Source organism: Martes martes (genome assembly GCF_963455335.1).
Source record: "Martes martes genome assembly, chromosome: 8".
NCBI classification, from domain to species: Eukaryota; Metazoa; Chordata; class Mammalia; order Carnivora; family Mustelidae; genus Martes; species Martes martes.
Window position 1 is genome coordinate 15,964,213 of NC_137895.1, and position 20,320 is coordinate 15,984,532.

The 20,320-nt window shown below is 42.3% G+C and overlaps 1 protein-coding gene across 2 annotated transcripts in view; it reads right to left on the reverse strand.

Annotated features, from left to right (window-relative positions):
- Nucleotides 1-20,103, reverse strand: part of TCP11L2 (t-complex 11 like 2) — a 40,754-nt gene extending 20,651 nt beyond the window's left edge. Inside the window, exons 1-6 of one of the 2 annotated variants that reach the window (XM_080811016.1) lie at nucleotides 19,951-20,103; nucleotides 11,651-11,842; nucleotides 8,665-8,800; nucleotides 4,964-5,084; nucleotides 3,506-3,726; nucleotides 2,112-2,248 (exon numbers count right to left, since the gene is read on the reverse strand). In XM_080811016.1, coding sequence (XP_080667142.1) covers nucleotides 2,112-2,248; nucleotides 3,506-3,726; nucleotides 4,964-5,084; nucleotides 8,665-8,800; nucleotides 11,651-11,807 — 772 coding nt within the window. In that variant the 5' untranslated portion in view covers nucleotides 11,808-11,842; nucleotides 19,951-20,103. The remainder of the gene's footprint in view (nucleotides 1-2,111; nucleotides 2,249-3,505; nucleotides 3,727-4,963; nucleotides 5,085-8,664; nucleotides 8,801-11,650; nucleotides 11,843-19,950) is intronic. The other variant, XM_080811017.1, reaches the window with a different exon arrangement.
- Between the last annotated feature and the right edge of the window lie 217 nt (nucleotides 20,104-20,320).

The following is a 20,320-nucleotide window of genomic DNA, read 5'->3' on the forward strand; positions in this document are numbered from 1 at the left end:
ACAGTACCTACTTAACTAAGTAACTGTGATGTTTCATTGAGGTATCATATTCTCTACTCCCAGGCTTTCTTGACGCCTCTTACAGTCCAGCTTTAATGCCCACTAGTTCACGAATATGCTCCCATCAGGGTTACCAAAAATTCTCATGCAGTCATACCCAGTGGTCAAGCCTTAGCCTCCATTTTTCTTGACCACTTAGCACTTGTCACAGCTGATTATGTCTTCATTCTCCAAATGCTTTGTTCACTTTCTTACAGAACATCACCCGCTCCTGGCTTCCTTCACCTCCCTGGCTACTCATTCACAGTCACCTTTGCTGGATCCTACTCCTCTTTTCAAGCTCTAGATGCTCTAGAATCCCAAATCAGGCCTCTTCAGTATTGACACTCACTCCCCAGGTAATTTCACCTAGTGCAATATTGTGGCTAAGAGCATGAACGGTGTAGCCAGACCACCTGGGTGAGTCTAAGCCCCATAGCTTACAAGTTGTGTCATGGAGGCAAGGGATCTAACCTGTCCATCCCTCAGTTTCTTCATCCATAAAATGGAGAGCAATTTCCTAAAGTTATTGCAAAGATCAAATTAGTTAATATAGGTAAAGTGCTTAGCATGTGGTAAACATTTTATATGTGTTAGTTATTATTCAGTTTCATGGCTTTATAAATAAATATACTGGTGAGTCCTGAATGTATACTCCGAGCACTCACCATTCCCCGAACTCTAGTCTCTCATATCCACAGGCCTACCTGACCATGTTGATGCCAAATAAGATCTCAGTGTTCATATATCTAAAACCGAACCCTGCCTCTGGAATACCTCCCTGCCTTCCCCTAGTTGCCCCACCTCACAAACAGCCATCACTACTCACCCTGCTGCTCAGGTGAAAACCTGAGCATCATCTTCAACGTCTCCCTTTTCAACTTCATCTAACTTTCAGCAAATCATTTTGTTCAACTTTCAAAATACATCCAGAATCTCACTTGTTCATACTACTTCCACCGCTGCTACGTGGACCGTTAGTTCTTGGCAGAGAAACTGCAATTCCACCTCCTTAGTGCCCGTTTTCCCTCCCTCCTTGCTCCAGTATGATCTATCCTCTACCCAGGAGCCAGAGTCATCTTTAAAAATGAAAATCCCATGTTGCCCTCCCTGCTCAAAACTCTCCAATGATTTCCCATCACACTTGGACTCAACTCTCAACACTCATTTCCTAGCAAGGCTCTCTAGGACCTGCCTTTGTCTACCTCTTAGCATCCTCTCCTCCCACTCTCTCCCTGCCTACTTTACTCCAGCCACACTGTCTGCCCTTGTCTGTCTAACTTCACTTGCATGCTTCATGCCTTTGCCCATGCAGCTCCCTCAGGCTGGAATGTTCCTTGCTCACGTTCACATGCCCTTTCCTCTTTCCTTTCCAAACTCTGCTCAAATGTTCCTTCTCAGAGAGGTCTTCCCAGTCTACCTTATCTTTTTTTTTTTTTTTAAAGATTTATTTATTTATTTATTTGACAGAGAGATCACAAGTAGGCAGAGAGGAAGGCAGAGAGAGAGGGGGAAGCAGGCTCCCCGCAGAGTAGAGAGCCCGATGCGGGGCTCGATCCCAGGACCCTGGGATCATGACCTGAGCCGAAGGCAGAGGCTTTAACCCACTGAGCCACCCAGGTGCCCCTCCAGTCTACCTTATCTTAAAAAACACCATCTCCCCCACTCCTGCCCCACTGCTCTCTGCCCTTTTTCCCTATTTTTCTTCATAGCACTTAACACATCTGACAATATATGTTATTTGTTTGCTTGCCATGCCTACTAGAATGTCAGCTCCTTGGGGGTCACAACACTGTTTTGTTCACTACAGTATTCACAGCAACTAAGCAGTGTCTGGGATACAGCAGGTGCTCAATAAATACATATTTTTTAATACATGAAGAAATGAATAGTGCTTGGCACAGTTCTTGGGACATGGGCAGACAGGGATAAATTTGTGATGTCTATTTTAGAAGTTAAAAAAATGTTTAACAGAAAAGCCAAAATTCTTTAGTGATACTCCTTAAGACATCAAAAACGGAAACATCATATTTCCATCTAATTTCAATATATACAAGTTATATTGTACTTACTTGGAGTTTCTTCTAAAATTTCTTGGAACTTAGTTCTCTCATAATCCACCAATTGGCGTTGAAGATGTGGTCTAAGACTCCTAATTGTAAAATTGACCATGTCTATTTTCATGAGGTCCAGGACATGAAATATTTGTCTAAAAATTTTAGAGTTAGAATAGTTAGAGAGGTGATAAAGAAATTAAGCTGAAATTTATTAACTGTGATCTATTTTACAGACTGGAAACAATAAACATCCCCAAATAGTTTTGAAATTCCAAATGCCATTGGCAAGGTCACTTTTCATAGAAGGCATTACATGTGCATTCCAATGTATCTTTCATAGATCTCAAGAGTATTTACTATAGCAAATACAATATTTCCAGATGATCCACTACACCCAGCCATAAATTGATAGACACTAAGAAGCATGAACAATGAGTCTTAATGAGACAAAGAAGACTCAAGAAGGAATTTTCATTGGAAACCCCCGAAATTTTAAGGAGTCTGAACAAAGTGTACATGCTTTCTATTCCTATTAAATTTGGGGGTGGGGGATAGAGAGGGAAAAAAAAAGGACAGGGCAGTGAGGCACAAAAATACTTAGCTTTGCTTATCTGGTTTTCATCTAAGATCAAGGATTCCTTTGGGAGACCAGTTATTATTGGGTTGCTCAACTGCCACACTTCCCTTCTGTTTTGTTTTTAAAATATATGTTTATTTATTTGAGAGAGAGAGAGAGAGAGAGAGAGAGAGAAAGAGAACCTCAAGCAGACTCCACACTGAGCAAATGAGATCAAACCCAATTCAGGGTTTGATCTCATGACCCTGAGAGTACCACTGGAGGCAATAACAAGAGTCAGACATATACCCAACTGGACCACCTAGGTACCCGCCCCCAACACCTCCCTTTTGAATGAACTCAAAGGTACTCTCAGAAAATGCAAGCAGCAGGGGCGCCTGGGTGGCTCAGTGGGTTAAAGCCTCTGCCTTTGGCTCAGGTCATGATCCTAGGGTCCTGGGATCGAGCCCCGCATTGGGCTTTCTACTCAGCGGAGAGCCTGCTTCCTCCCTCTCTCTCTCTCTCTGCCTGCCTCTCTGCCTACTTGTGATCTCTGTCTGTCAAAAAAAAAAAATAAAATAAAATCTTTAAAAAAAAAAAGAAAAGAAAAGAAAATGCAAGCAGCAGGGGCGCCTGGGTGGCTCAGTGGGTTGGGGCCTCTGCCTTTGTCTCAGGTCATGATCCCGGGGTCCTGGGATTGAGCCCCGCATCTGGTTCTCTGCTCGGCGGGGGGCCTGCTTCCTTCTTTCTCTACCTGCCTCTCTGCCTACTTGTGATCTCTGTCTGTCAAATAAATAAATAAAATATTAAAAAAAAAAAAAGAAAAGAAAATGCAAGCAGCAAAAGTGCTAACCTCAGCACCTCCACGATGTTGCTGGTAGCCTTCAGCTCTCTGACATCGTCATCTCGCACAGGAGCACACAGCTTTCCCATCGTACTGATGACATAGTTGGCCAGGCCTTGGATGTCAACAGCCCTGTGCTCAGCCTGTTGCCTAATGAGGTCTGTGTCCAAAACTTCACAGATCTGGTTGCGAAGTCGGTTGCCGCCAGGAGTCAGAAAAGAGAGGAGAGTCTACATAGGAAAGGAAAGTTAACAGCATTGTTATGTGAATAAGGGTTGTCATTTTAACTTCAGTGTCTAGATGACTAAGCTCCTTGTGCATATTTTAATGCCCTGGATGCCACAGAAGCGTGGTGGGTCAGAGGAGCACTCTAGTGCCTCAACTCTAAAAAGAAAGCTCTAGCTTCTGAATTAAAGTGCCCCCGCCCCAGCCTCCAGCCCATGGAAGTTACTGAAACTATCAGAATAAAAGCAACTGGCAAGGAAGGAATATTAATGAAATAACTTCAAAAAGTTTACATTTAAACCACGCAAAGAAAGAACAAGTTGCATGTGGCTCCACAAGAACCCTTTAAAGAAGATCAAATGGAAATACCCTATGGGCTCCATTAGTATATTTTACATATAAAATATTTATTATATAGGGGCACCTGGGTGGCTCAGTTGGTTAAGCAACAGCCTTCGGCTCACGTCATGATCCTGGAGTCCCAGGATTGAGTCCCACATCAGGCTCCCTGCTAGGCAGGGAGTCTGCTTCTCCAGCTGACCTCTCTCATTCTCTCTCTCTCTCAAATAAATAAATAAAGTCTTTAAAAAATAAATAAATAAATAAATAAATAAAATATTTATTATATATTATACCAGCAACCTATCCTAAGTATTCACCACACAGCAAACACCGTGCTTACACACATAGCACATGGTTAGGAGTATGGATTCTAAGCCAGAGTGCCTCAGCTCAAGTCCCTCTCTACCCCTCAAAGCTGTGTAACCCTGGGTGAGTAAGGGAACTTGATTTCTTTTTATTCAGGAAGAATAACACAGCATTACGGTAACAACAAATGAATCATCTAGTGTTTGGCATAGAGCAAGCACTTTGTGAATGGTAGTTAAAACTGTAACTGTCATATCATCTAAATCTTACAATTACCCTGCAAGTACTCAGGACACTAGAACTCCTGGAGGGAAAGCCTTTGTTGAGCCCATCACTAAACCAGGTTGTTTAGCTCTCCAGTCTGCACTCTTTACTACTGTGACCACTACTCTGTGTGAAGCGTTGCCCTGCACTCCTTCCACTGCCCTATTTCCCTAGCCTCCACCCCAATCCAGCAAGTGCATTTTGGAAACCACCCTTCCAGTGATTGAACTTACTCAGTTTTCCAAAAAGAATCTCCAATACTCTTTGGAGGACAGTAAAATAGCCTTTGGGGGAAAAAATTATTAATCAATACAGACAACATCAACTTGCCTCTCTGATTTCTTCAAAGAGTTTGATGGCATGTTCATACTCGGGAGGCTCAGCATTCAGTTCTGACTCCAGGACGTCCCAGAAGGCCTGGTGGACAATGTGCTTCACTTGACTGGCTAAGCTACAGGAAGGAAATTGTTTTTTAAAATAAGCATTATTTTTCCTGATTATAAAAGAAATGTGCCCATTGTAAAAATCTCAGAAAACGCAGGGGAAAAAAAACAACAGAAAAAATGGCCCATAATGTCATTTTTAATCTTTTGACATATTTCCCTGGTTCAATGCATTGTTTTAATATAGTTGAGGATAACCAGTAGGTATACTATATACTTGTTTCATTTAATATTCTGTCCTAAGAGTTTTTCCTAGATTTTAAAAGTGTTTTCTTGCTATAGCTTTCAATAAATTCATAAAATTCTGTCTTAAGGAGATGCCATAATTTACCTAGCTCCTCTACAGATCTTTAGACTTGTTCTAGATTTTGGGGATGAGATGGCAAAGTTGCTCTTTCCTCAACAGCTGAAGTTTCATTGCACAGAATAGAACAGATTGGCCCAAGGAGACATGCATGTGAATTGCTGCCAACCACAGTTTAGATGTCCCATTTAAAGTCAGCCAGACCAGACTGCTGAAACAGGAACCTTCCTAGGAAGAGCTCACAATAGAAGAGGTGGCCAGTTCGCTTCACCCCTTATGTCAATGTCCTAAAACAGGTGCACACTTAAATACACATCCCTACTGACCTCCTCCTTTTGGCAACAGTTGTAAGAAAAGCACATATTTCCCAGCACTGTACTTGTGAGTCTCCATCCCCTAAAGGTCATACATACATCTCTCCCAAGCAGAGGCAAGAACTACTTTTTCTTCTAAGTATCTGCCATTGTACCTAGCACACTGCACCTGGCATACAGTGAGTATTTGATGAATGCCTGGTGAATGAATTAATAATTTGATAGTTAAGCACTGCTCTTAATTTTTTTAGAGTATAAATAGCTAAACATACAATAATGTTATGAGAAATTAAAATTAGCTTTCTGAGGAATGTGAGCTAAAATTGTTTCTGTAACTGCAAATACTACATTCTACTCAGCAACTTGAAATGTTAAAACTTATCCTGGCTGCCTGACTAGAGTCATTCAACATAAATGCTCTTTCTAAAGTTGACCTTCCCGAGCAACTACAGAACCATTAGAAAGGCAAATGTTGCTGGCATGGATTTCACTCTGGACTTCACAAGCCTCATGTAGTGGCTTGAATGCACCAACCAAGAAGGAGCTACAACAACTTTAGGGCTCCTGCAGGGACATCAGAATTTAAGTGTAAGTTTTCCTAAAGGCTGAAAGATACTTTTTAGCCTTTTAATTTTCTGGAAGATGGTGAGGAAGAATGAGATCAATCAAATCATTTACAAGGATTCCTACTGGGTATCAGAAATTGGATATGTTTTGTTAAGTCTTTTCCCCCCAAAACAACATTTGGTTAAATATGAGAGTCAGTGATATTTTTAAAAGTAACAACTTGGCCATTTGTGGAAAGTCATCTGAAAAATCAACAGGTTATAATATGCCATTTCATTTTTAAATAAAGGTAATTGTCCTAAGTTTGCATTTTGCTTTCCTTGCTCACATTTTCTAGCTATGGCAGAAAATTAAGAAAGGAGGCTTTCCTATTTCCCATGGTATCAAAATACTTAAGTTCAAGGCACTCAGACGCCCATGAGCATGCGTCTGAAGTCATCATTTTAGTCCCCATGATCTCCTTGGGGAACACGAAGCTCAGAAATGGTCTCAGCAGAGCTAGGATTCAAACCCAGAGCCTGTCTGATCAAAAAGTGCCTTCACTAATGCCTATATTTGGAACTTTTGAATTTAAAGTATAAATACTTCCAAACTGTCTTTTGCTATACTTCATAAAACACACTAATTTTAACTTCAAACATTCATTTTCTTAGTCAGTCAAAAATGTTTATAAGGCATCGAGTATGTGCCAGGCCCTGTTTTAGGTGTTATGGTTATTATAGTAAAAAAAAAAAAAAAAAAAGTGTATGCTCTCAAAAAGCTTATTTGTTAGCAGGGACAGGAAGACAAAAACAAAACACATTAAAAATAAATAAGGCAATTTCAGAACCATGAGGAAAACAGAAAAAGACAATGTAGTAGCTAGTGATGGAGAGGGTGCTAATTTCCCTGGTGGCTGAAGAAAGTTTCTCTAACACACGGACCTTTGAGTTGAGACTTGAAGGAGGGACAGGAGAGCAGCCAGCGAAAATCTAGGGGATTTTCAGAAAGAAGAAGGACAAAGTCCTTGAAAAGGATCGAGCTGGTGTACTCTGGGGTCAGCAAGGAAGCCAGTGTGGCTGAAGCATACCAAGCAGGAGGGAAAGAAATAAGAGACATGGTCTTGGAAGTAGGGCCTTGCTGCCACACTAAAGAGTTTGAATTCTTAATCTACGTGTAATAGAAAAACCACTGAAGGATTTTAAGCAAAGAAATGACCTACTCTGATTAGCCCTTTAGAAAGGTCACTGGTTACCGTGTGGGTATGGAAGGTAGGTTGGGGGAGCTAAGGATGGAGACAGGGCAACTAGTTAGGACTTAAAGAGTCAAGGTCAGCGGTGATGGTGGCCTGGCCTAGGAGTGCATCAGTAGAGCTGGTATAACGGATTATGGTGAAATGCAGCTACCATAGAAAACCAACCAGATACACCCATTTTGGCCAGTAATCTTAAAAAAATATTAATGATTATCATGAATAATAATCCCAGGATCAGGAAGACTATGATTCACATTTTGAAGAAGGAAAATTATTATGTTTGCTACTTTCCTGCTTGAAAACAAATAAACATTAAAGCTCTAAATAGAATCAGGTATTATATGTTGTCTTAATTGATAGAGGAAATGCCTCTGGATTTATAAATGACACTTGAGGTTGAAGATTTAATGCCATTATTCATGAGCTAACTTTGCCTATAAAGACTACATATCTGTAGTTATGGCCTCCAGCCTTTTCTCCTCTTTGTCCCAGGGGATTTATGATCCACCGAAGTTAGAGAGGCTGAAGTAGGATATAAGGGCATGGCTCTAACTAGAGGTCCTTGGGTTGGGGGTGTGTGTGAAGTTAACCAGGGTCCCTGTGTAGTTATGATTCCTACCTCTAGATGCTTCTAGATCACCTATTCTTAGCACTTTGGCAGCTCCACTAATTTATTTATCTTTTACAACCTGAATATCAGTTTTTAAGAAGTCGATCTGCAAACATTTTTTGAGCATGTACTAAATGTCAGGCATTCTGCTAGGCAATGGGGATAGAGCAGCAAACAATATAGACATAGTTCCTCCATTATGGTGTTTTGGTCACATGGAAAGACAGACACTGAACATAAAATTATAAGTCTTCTTAACAAAAAGGAGGTGGGGGGCAATAGGAGTCTTTAGGAAGGGGATTTAATGTAATCTAGTATGCTCAGGAATGTCAGGAAAAGCTTCTCTCAGGAAGTGACATATCAGCTGAGTTCTAAGGATTATGGGTAACATATACCCTTGAGGAATGGTTTTAAAAACAAGTATAAAACCTTGTTAGAGAACTAACCAATGTTTGCTCCCAGTAGCTGTTACACAAGACTTCTAGGAATCAATGTAAACGTATGTGTATGTATGAGACTCTGCAGCTCAGTTTATACATAACAAATGCCTCCGGGTTACCTGTTCTCAGGGAGAGCATCTTGTTTCAGTTGAAAGCTCTCATTTACAGCAATTTCATGAACAAGTGTCATGTTTGATAAGTTCCTTGCTGCCGCCATCACTTTGTCAAATGTTACAACTCTGGGAGGGCTTGTTGCTGAAACAAAAACAAAACGCAGTTCATGTCATGGAGGAAAAGCTGTCATCCTACGAAACCTCCTGATGCAGACTGAGTTTAAGTTATTCTAACATATATGTTCAGGGTTTTACAAATAAGAAGCATACATACTAAATTGGGTAGATTTCCTGCTTACTACTTAAGACTTCAAAAATTCAAGAGCTCCTTTGATAGTTTCAGTTATTATATTGATAATAAATTCTCAAATGTCTTCCAGATTATTTTACTAGTATAAGCTATTATAAGTTACTTTCTTTTATTAAATCACCTCATATTTTAGTACCTATTGATATCTGCATTTATTACATACACTATGCAGGAATTTGATAAGACTACTTTTATTCTGTAATTCGTTAACTCATTAATTTAAAAAGACTCAAGATGAAGTAATTGATTTTTTAAAACTATAACTTCTAAAAGTATAGGCAGTATAGCATAATGTTTAGTTTTTTTTTTTTTAAGATTTTTATTTATTTATTTGACAGACAGAGATCACAAGTAGGCAGAGAGAGAGAGAGAGAGGAGGAAGCAGGCTCCCCGCTGAGCAGAGAGCCCGATGCGGGCCTCGATCCCAGGACCCTGAGATCATGACCTGAGCTGAAGGCAGAGGCTTTAACCCACTGAGCCACCCAGGCGCCCATAATGTTTAGGTTTGATTCCAACTTTTGCCAATTGGTAGATATCATTTGACTTCACTAAGGCATAACTTACCTCCTCAGGGCTGTCTTTAGGTGATTAAATAAGATAATTTAAGTAAAGAAGAACAAAGTAATAACTTCATAAATGTAGATACTTAAAATAAAACTAACCTGGTAAACTGGATAATCTAAGTGGGAAGTAGTATATAAAGAATTATTCTACTTACTTCTAAAGATTATTCTAATAAACCATGTCTTTTAAAAATGATTATTGGAACTCTTAACTTCAATTAATTGAAAATCATTGCCTCAAACAACAGTACTAACTCGCAATATTTTGCTACCTAAAATAATTTTTCAAAGAAGCAGAGGGGAAGAAGGAGGAAGAGGAAGACCATGTGGAGGAGGAGGGAAAGGAAGAGTTTAGAAAAATGGTGATACACAGAATTAGGAAAACCCCTCTTTAGGATGACTGCATACTCTGTTAGAGGCATCAGCCTAATACATAATATAAAGAGTGAGAAAAAGCACAAAAAGCTAAGTGGCTGCTAGTAAATTCTTTTCTCAATTCTCTGTTCCATTAAGATTCTTTTTAAAAAATGTCTGTACACTTGGGTCCAATAATCCAATTATATCCAAAGGAATTCCTGGAAAGGCTCAATGCACCAAGATGTTCATAAAGCATCATTTGTAACAGAAAAAAAAAAAAAGAGGAAAATTAACTCAATAACCAATGTCCAATGTCAATGGTTAAATTCATGGTGTAGTCATTTACTGAAGTAGTTTTCATGTATTAAAAGTATATTATATCATGGTAAATATTTTAGTTATAATTCTTTTTTACTTTATTTATTTATTTATTTATTATTTTATTTATTTATTTGTTTGTTTTTTAAAAAGATTTTATTTATTTGACAGACGGAGATCACAAGCAGGCAGAGAGAGGGGAGGAAGCAGGCTCCCCGCTGAGCAGAGAGCCCGATACGGGGCTCGATCGCAGGACCCGGGGCTCGATCCCAGGACCCTGGGATTGTGACCTGAGCCGAAGGCAGAGGCTTTAACCTATTGAGCCACCCAGGCGCCCCTATAATTCTTTTTTAAAATATTTACTTATTTGGGTGGGGAGCAGAGGTAGAAAGAGAATCCAGAAGCAGACATCCTGCTGAGCATGGAGCCCAAAGTGGAGCTCGAGTCTAGGATCATGAGATCATGACCTGTGCTGAAATCAAGAGTTGGCTGCTTAAAAGACTGAGCCACCCAGGCGCCCCATGTTTTAGTTATAATTCTAAGTGAAAAGTGTCTACACATATATACACACATAGGTCTATGTGAAGAATGAGTATTACAAAGCGCCACCAGCTGTCATCTTCGGGTGATAGTGTGGGCAAAATTTTCTTTTCTCTATACTTACATACTTTCCAAAATTTAAAAAATGAGATTGTATAAATTAAAAATAAACACAAATGAACAAATGTTTTTGAAATGGGCATTTAATTATATGAGACATTAGTTGCTTCTTTCTGCATTTGCTTTGTATTTTTAAGGTGTTATATTTCCTATGCAAAATCTCAATTAAAAAGCTAAAACAACAACAACAACAACAAAACACACTTGCTTTACACACCTCTAGTTTCCATACACAAACAAGGGAAAAGACAGCTCCCTCACTATGGCCACTTTTTAAACTCTTTCTCACAGCCCTGGTGTAGTAATTACCCTCATGGGCACTTTTGTGGGGAGATTTGCACAACAGGTTTTGAAATCAGCAGGAAACCCTTTAGATTATTTCACTTCCTGCCTGACCCTTGAATTAGGGCAAGTTTCCTTCCATGTAAATCAGCAATTATCAGAAAAGACCAGTTTGAACTTATCCTTGAATGTGGCCCAACAAGTGATCTCAAGAGGGAGTGGCTTTCCACTACTCGAGAGAAAAGACAGGTGGGGTTTAGGGACCTGATTTATAGTCAAACCAAAGCAGATCAGAGACAGTAATGAAAATAAAAATGGGCAGGTTGTAAACTTTAGTGGTTACTTAACCCTGCCTTTGCAGTGCTACTAGGGTACATCTAGAAAGGAGGGGGAGTCTCTACTTTGCTCTCGTTCATTTATGAGTTTTAAAATCTAATGCACATGTCTAGAACCAACACCCCCTCCCCGGCCCCCCACAACCCCTGCTCCCCTGTCAGCTTACAAGCAGGAGAACTGGATTTGCTGGAAGAGTCGCTTGTAAAGCTCTGCCTTGAGCACTCATAGTCACTGAGTGAAGCCATGCTTTCGGAAAACCGGGAAGAGTCTGAATCTCTTGGCTGGTCTTCGCCTACATGCTGCTTCTCACCATTGAAGGGCATTTTGTGTCACTCGAGTGTGGGCAAAGAGATAGTGCCTGCAGAGAAAAACACACCCCGCGTCAAGGCTCTGTGGTACTTCCACCAGCATCACAGATGCTTCTTCCAGTGTAGACAGCTTGGCTCACATGTGTCACAGTGTTGGAAAGGCCCCAGAAGAGAACCTCATCTTTCCCATAGCAGCCAGGCTATTACCAGGCCTTCAAGACTGCCTTCCAGAAATGAGACTCCAAAGGCCTAAGTGTGAACTTACTCAGGACACACATAGTGGGACTGTGGAACAGCTCTCAGCAATAACAGATCCTTTAAAAATGTACAGAAGACACACAGTCTCTCCCTGGGTTTCTAAAACATGGAAGGCAAGAGTTAAGAGGGTAGGGCCTCGAGGCCAGAAGGCCAAGGTTAGAAGCTCATACTGTCTTTTTCCATGTGACTTTGGGAAAGCCACTAAGCCACCTACCTCTTGAGTAAAACCGGGCTGAAAGACTAAACTTAGAGGGTTGCTTGAAGATTAAATGGGATTAATCTCATTAAAGTGTGTAGCACTCAAATATTAGCTATTATTATTATTATTATTCCTATGGCTTTGTTTTAAATAAACTATTTTTTAAATCAGCCCCTTTAGTTCCTGATGAGCCTCTTGGAGAAAGGAGAAGACTAACTAAAATCTCTGGCTGGCAAGTTTTCAGGTTTATCTCCATTTTCCTGTGAACTGCCATGATACAAAGTGTAGAGCCTGACACTGGGTTTGCATTTGACAGCTGACTTGGTACCCACTACTACCCAATGAACAAACAGGCACCAAAGATCCTGATTCATGGATGAAGGAGACAGACTCTGAGGGACAAGGGGACTTACCGTGCCATAAAACCAGCCCCTTGACTCTATGTCCAGTATTGTATCTGGGACATCAGATTGCCTTCCAGGTAAGAGCATAGCACTTGGGCCCACTCACCCCCTAGAAAGGAGATCGTGGGCACATAGGATGCCCCACCCTGAGCCCAGGAGCCTCAGCAAGGCCCAGGAGGGAGATGGCTCTGACACGTATGGTGTTAGCTGACACTAAGGAGAACTGGGGCCTGAGGAAGAAGACCCCTCGAGTCCTGAATAGACAATAATGATAGTAAGGGTTCACTGAGTCTCTTTAAACCAGCCCATGCGGTGAGGTATACAGAGCTTTTAAAGCCACAAAAACTTGAAAACATAGCTGTGCATAGTACGCCTGGAAATCCTGTGCAGTTTCTTCAATCGTTCCTTTTGTATTTATTGAGTGCCTACTATGTAGCAGCACCAGGAAAGATAATGGTGAACAAAAAGATAGGGCCCTACTCTCATGGCTCTCAAGTCTAGTTACCTACAACTGTATGTGCCAGAGGCTAGAACATGAGAAAAGGGGAAACAAGGCATTTCTGGGGAAGCATGAGAAAGGAGAGGCAGGGTGGGCCTATGGGGCAATCTAGTCTTGTTGAGAAAAATGTTGCCATTTTGTATCAATTGGGTGGTAACGAAGACAAGGATGAACCTCAGAGGGACTTTAATTTAAGGTCAGTGTCCAAGGGCATTTGCCCCTGGCCTCACCTAATCAACCTTCAGTCCTGCCAATTGTACAAGTGCACCCTTCCCAGGCCCACCTCTTTCACAAACAGAAGACCACTAACTGCTTGCTTCTGCCAGGAATCCAGAGAAGCCGCCAGAAACCTATCATGTAGAAAGGTCTGCCTTGTCCTGGACTCCCTAGGCCAACCACCACCAGCACAGGCTATAAAATAGCCCTTAATCCTTGAGACTCCAGTGGGAGTCACCTCCTTCACCACATACAAACTAGGTTCTACTTGAGCTTTAACTCCCACCTGCTGAGGGGAAGGGAAGAGAGAACAGAAGAAAAGGGTCTGCTTGATCTCTTTCACTTCCACCAAATCCCAATCCTAAATGGAATACTTGTCCTTCCCTCTACTTCTTCTCTCTCTTTGTCACCATTTTATGTCTCACTGATAGCATTTCTTGAAAATGCTACCTTCCTCAGGAAGCCTTTGCTCCTTGACCAGAGTGAATGACACTCTTCTCTGTACATCTGCAGCACATGTCCTATATCTCCACCATGGAGCTGCATCCCTTGTACAGTTATTTTCTTCCCATGGCTACTTCTGACTCTCCTTAATAAGGCAGGGAATGTGTCTTGTCCATTGCCAGTGTCAAGTACGTGACAAGTATTCATTCAGTGTCAGCTGAATCGGAATCATTGAATCCCATTTGGTACAGCTTCAACCAGAACATTTGCAAACTGATACCACTACACACTTAAGGCCTGGTACTGCCAAAGTCAAAGCACGGGAACAGAGAACCTACTGCCTAAACCCACTTTATTAGGTTTAAGACTCAACATTCCCTGACGCTGGTCACACTCTTATTTGAATATCTTGAACTTTGTTTCCATTTTTTTTTTCAGTCATTCCACCATAACAAGTGCTCTGTATGCTCTGCTCTTAATTTTTCTTCACTTTGGCTGTTTTTCCAAGTAAAGGTGAATAAAAGCTTTCATCCATTGGAATTTATGAAATAGGTTAATAGTTATAACTGTCCATTTCATTTTTCTACTCCAGCTGAACAGCACACTTTGTAGGTTCCTTAATTGTGTTTAACAAGGTAGCAAAGTACAAAGCTTTAAAAATAAAAAGATGTAGGTTAGGAGTTAGAAGGCTAGACTCTGAGGCTTGAATCTGTCATTAATTTGCTGTGCGACTTTATGCACACCATAATGGCTCTCCTCACCTCATTTTTCTGAGCAGTTGGGCCAGCTATAAAGTCCCTTTCAGCTAGGAAATGCTAAAATTCTATAAACCCAGAGTTCCATGAGGCTTCACTAGAAGTTCTGAAATTAAATGTGCTCATGGTAGACATACTTAATAATGTGCAACTATGCTTCCTTCCAACAATTTACTGGAAGTAGAGTTTCTGGCACAGGGAATGCAACAGAAAATGTGAAAGCTTCAAAATGTTTAGACCCTCTTGTTTGGATGGTAAAAGGCTCCATAGCACAACTGGGCTTTAATGAATCCAAGGAGGAACTTTCCTTTGAAGCCCAAATGTCCCTTATTATTCTATAAGGAAATTGCCTCTTTCCTCCTCTAGGCATACTAATAATATCCAATGCATAGGGTTGGTGTGGGACTTCATTTAGTCAATACACGTAGAGTGCTTGGAACAGTGTGTCTGACAGAGAAAACAGGATATAAATGATTGCTATTATTAGTATTATTTGCATTTTTCTTGTTATTATCATTTCAGGCATTAAAAACTCTAGAGGGGAGAACTATTTTATCCCAAGATGATAAAAGCATATTCCCCTACAGATAAACAAGCTGCTAGTTAACTTACAACAGAACTCTTGCACTTGTCTGAGATACTAAAGCTGAAAGCAAACGCCCCATCCCAGTGCAAATGGTCTTCTGCAAGTTCCTTCACATCTGTTCTTACTTTTCTGGGTCTCGGGTTTCCATATAAGTCATCTGGGGACAAAGCTACTTGACTCAAAAGGCATTGAGGGTAATTATATGGCTTTAAAAACTATTTTGGATTCTCTCTTAGAATAGTGATAATAAAACCAGTCTATTTCTTTAAGAAAGGTAATGCTTCTCATACTGAAAAACTTAGACCTACTTAACTTTCACCACTGCCAATCACAAGCAAACCACACAACTTTTCAGAAACACCACATCTCATTCTACCTGGAGGATTTACTACTCGCCAAAGGTAAAGTCAAAGGTGAAAACAGTGGATAACTCCAAGCAAAGCCTCCAACACCACAGTGGGTCACCATCAAGGAGAATAATCACATTTTACATTCTATTCTTTTTCATCTAATAAGTTCAGTATTATATAATTCCTTCCAAGACCAATGACTGGGATGCAGCTGACACTTAAACATTTATTGTTGAATGAATGGCAATATAACCACTGCCATTTTAGAGAGGAGGAAACGAGTACAGGGATCCAAAGGGACAGACAGAAGGAAGACGGGTTTTTAATTTGCTAGTTGACTCCTTAGCCTGTTTCCACACTACCAACTTCACTTCTTTATTTCCTTTCCATAGCACACTCATCTGCAAAAGGTCCAGCACAGGTTCAGGATTAGAAAGATCCACCAGTGACAATGTACATGTCCATGAAGCAGGAAGAACACTGGCTCTGGAATCAGGTGGACTGGGCTTTTGATCCTGACTCTTGCTATCTACTGATTGGAGAGAGGGAATTTAGCCATCTGTAAAATGGGGCTAATAATAGCATCTCCTTCATGAAAATGTTGTGAAGATTAAGTGAAATAGTCTATGTCAAGTACTTAAGCTCCTAGTAAGTGCTTGACAAACTCAACTATTATTTTATTCTTACTGAAAGAAATTGTGATTTCCAAACATGTCAATGTCATAAAAACAAGGAACGGCTGAGGACATGTTCCATATGAAAAGAGACGACAACTGAGTGCAACAGATGATCCCTGACTGACTCCTATACCAGAGGGGGGAAAATGCTATTATTGGATCAATTGACAGCACTGGTACAAACCTGAATCTACTTTCTGTATTACAATGTTAAATTTACTAAATTTTATAAGTGTACTGTGACTACATATTTAGGAATAAAGGGCCATGATGTATGCAACTTTATCTTGACTAATTTAGTGACCAAAAGAGCAAACAGTAAAGCATATGGAGCAAAAAGTTAACAGGTGAATATGAGTAAAATGTAGACAACAAGGAGTTCTTTGTAGTGTTCCTACAACCTTTTCTTTAAGTTTGAAATTATTTCCAAGCAAAAGATTAAAAGAGAAGTACTGAACCAAAACTTCAAGTCTAATTCAGAGCAGTCCGGGCTCCTGCAATTTTTAGATTTTGACTGTCCCCACTGCTAGAATAGCTTAGATACTGCTCTATTACGAAAGTTCTAGACAGTCTGGCTTGACCCAGTGTTCTTCTTGAACAGTGTATAGAGAATAAAACAGGAAATAGGCCAGAGCCCTTCAGAAGAGGCGCAATAAATCATCCCTTCTAAGAGTTCATCTCCAGGTGGTTTCCCTTTTCTTAAGAAGTTTCCTGGCTGGTTTATATTCCTCTGGGATTTGGCCTCTGCCTATACACTCCATCCCATATCACCCTCTCCCTAACCCTTCCTGCTACAGACACAATGGCTTCCTTTAGGTTCCTCAGATATGCCAAACTTCCTACTTTGGAGCACTTGCACCTGCTAGTCTGTCCCCTAGCATGTTTCCCTGATCTCTACTGGATGGACTCCTTGTTGTCATTCAGGCTTGAAATTAAATATTAATTAAATATTAAATATTACAACTTCAAAGCGATATTCCCTGATATCCTCACTCCATCTAAATTAGCCATCTAGAGCTGAGAACACTTCCTAGGATAGAGGGGGAGCCCGAGGAGTCTTGCTAAAGGACAAATTAAGCTACACTCCTATTCATATTACAACTTGGGGTTTCCTTCTCTCCTGCCTCACTCACATTGCTCATATTTCCATTATGCAGTCACTTAAAGTGCTATAGCTGTTGTTTACATATCTGCCTTCCCACTAAATTTTAAACTGCAGGAAGGGCTATGTCTCCTCTTTTCAATTCCTAGTGCCTATAATTCAAACTAGCAAAGACTCAGAGCTCCAGAGCTTAAAGAAATGTTTACATTGTGTCTTTCTACTTTCTTATGTTCATTGATAGTAAATAACAATCAGAGCTAAGAGTTACTGTGTGCTTATTATATCCCAGCCCCCATAAGTGCTTTAAGTGTTTTAATCTCCTTGAATCTTTATTATAACCTTGTTAGCTGAGGTATCGCTATTATCTGCATGATACAGAAAAGAACCTGAGGCTCAGAGAGGTTAAATTACTTGCCCTAGGGTTCACAGCAGTGGCAGAAGCACAACTAAAAGCAAGGCCATGGATTCCTGTAGCCCATGCTTTCTACCACTCTAGGATGGCTGGAGAAAATTTGGTGTGCTGCTCATTCTTTCCACTCTCAGTCTGCCAAATCGATCTACCCAACACCACGTGGATACTTGCATATGTGGTAACAAGCTGACCTTACCCCGGGGTGGCTGCTCAAGTGCTATACCGTGAAGGGCATCATTGAAAGAGTCTATTGTCCAAAATAATTCTGAACCACCCCAGTACAGTAAATGAAAATCCACTATCGGGAGCCATTCTTTAAGCACTGCAAAATCCTTAGTTAAAACCCACATATTATCAGAAGTCTTAACTGCTTACAACTAATATCAAAAGCATTTTGAGGTGAAACATTTAGATTTTCCAGCAGTGCTCTGGACAAGGAATGGAGCCCAACCAGTTAAGGCTGAGTCGTGGAAACGAGAAATTTCAAGAGCTACCTAGTGGGTGTCATCCTTGAAGACCAGATCAAGGTCACATGCAAAGACGAGCATTCACATATGTGTAGCACAGGGTAAGGAGTCAGAGGAATAAGACTTGGCTCTGAAGAAAAAAATTGCAGATGGTGTGGAAAAGCTCCATCTTCTGCAAAATGCTGCTTTAGAACCAGTCCCAAACAGCAGTGCTAGAAAGTTATTCATATGCAGCAAGGCATAAACCACAGAGCAGAGAGAGAGGTTCTGCTCCATTCTGCTAGAGAATACCGGTCTTCATCAAATTAGAGCCAACAAAGAGCTAGATAAAAGCCAACAAGCCAGTCATTGTCTAAGAAAACAGATGTTCATGCAACACATAACATTACGGCATCAGGGAGAAGGATTTCTAGGCACTTTTCACACTTGGAAATGCTTCTCCTCCCACCCCTGGCTGGCCTGTTTAATACCAGTGATTCCTCCTGGGGAGCTCAACCCCCCACAAAATGGCACTGAAGCTGCTTCCACACATGACTGAGTATCTTCAGCCCTGGGCCACTTCAAGTGAGGCAACCTCCACCGGCTGCCAGAGTGATGTATGAAATCCCTGGAGGCAAGAGGACAAGGCAGGCAGGGAGCCACCTAAAGTGGAACCACTGCCCTAACCTCATTCTGATCGCAGGTGGCAAAGAGCAGGGTCTCTGGCTGGGCTGGAGGCCATGGGACCACAAGGATCTTGAGGGCTGAGGGGCCCACTGGGGACAAGGACAACTTATCTGGTTTCTCAAGGTTAAAGTAACAGGACAACCACCTAAGACAATTATTTCGCAAACTTCAGTCATTTGCATACCACTGTTCATGTCTGTTTCCACATCTCCCTCCTCATCGATACCCTAATTTATCAATCACTTCTATCGTGACTAGATTTTTGCATTTAAATACATTTATTTTAAAAGGAAACTTTATATCATTGTGAAATCTCTTGTTTAATGAAGTTTTTTCCCCCAGTACTAGCGAAAACGCAGTACCCTGTTCATCCACGTGCCAAATCAGCGCTGTTACCCCCAGTGGTGCCATCCAGAGGCGCCGTTTTGGGAAGCACAAGCCATCCCGAGAGGCCAGAGGTTCGAGCCCTGGGCCTGACTGGCATCTCCCGCCTCTTCCCTCAGTCTGCTCGAGGGGAGGCACCAGAGTCTGCACACACACCCACCACGCACTCAGGCAGCCCCTCCCCTCCAGCAGCACGTTTCCTGTCATAACAAACCCTTGGGGGAGGGGATGGCGGAGGCCCAGCCGAGTGCCAGGGAAACCCCGGCAACAAACCCCAAACACACGCTTCGGGCCGCGCCCGCCCCCACCGCGGCCCGGGTCGCCCACCGGCGCTGGGCCGAGGGTCGCAGGCGAGAGAGGGGGCCCCCTCCCGGGGCCCGGATGGTGGGAAGCCTTTCGCAGCACTGTCGCTGGCACGGGTCCAGCAGGATGTAAACAGCGGCCAAGCGGCCGCGGCCCCGCCGCCTCCGGGGCCCAAAGCCCGCGGCCAAGCTGACACCCGCCGCGGCCACTCGGTGCCCGCGCCCCGCACCCACGCGGGACGGCGGTTCGAGGTCAAACAAGGGGTTGGGGGAGCAAGTAGCGGGGCTTTAACGCCCCTGGCACCGGAGTCCCAGGACAGAGTTCCGAGGTGGGTCAGGGGAGGCCCTCGGGCTGCCCTGGGGCTAGATGTCCCGGTCCACTGACCCGGGCCCGTCACCTCAGGGCCGGCGACCCCCTCCCCCGGACGGATACGCACCGGGTCCGGCGCAGAGACAGGCGGAGAAAGGCGACTTAGGGAGCCTGGGTCAGGGGTCTCTGGGTGTCCCCTCACCGAGCACGCACAAACACCTCGAAAACTCACCAGTCCAACAACCCCCAACCTCCCGGCCTCCCCCCCCCCCCCGGCCCCACGCGGTATTTAAAGGGCCGGGAGGGATTCTGAGGAGACAGCCGCGGCGGAGCAGTGGAACCGGCGAGCGGGGGAAGACAGGCCGAGGGAGGGGGGAAATCCAGGTCACTTCAGGATCCGATCGCAGAGCTCTGACATATTTGACCTATTACAGGTCATCTTTCCTCATGTTCAGATGAAGGAGGCCGAGAAGAGCTTGAATTGACGGTGTTCTGCA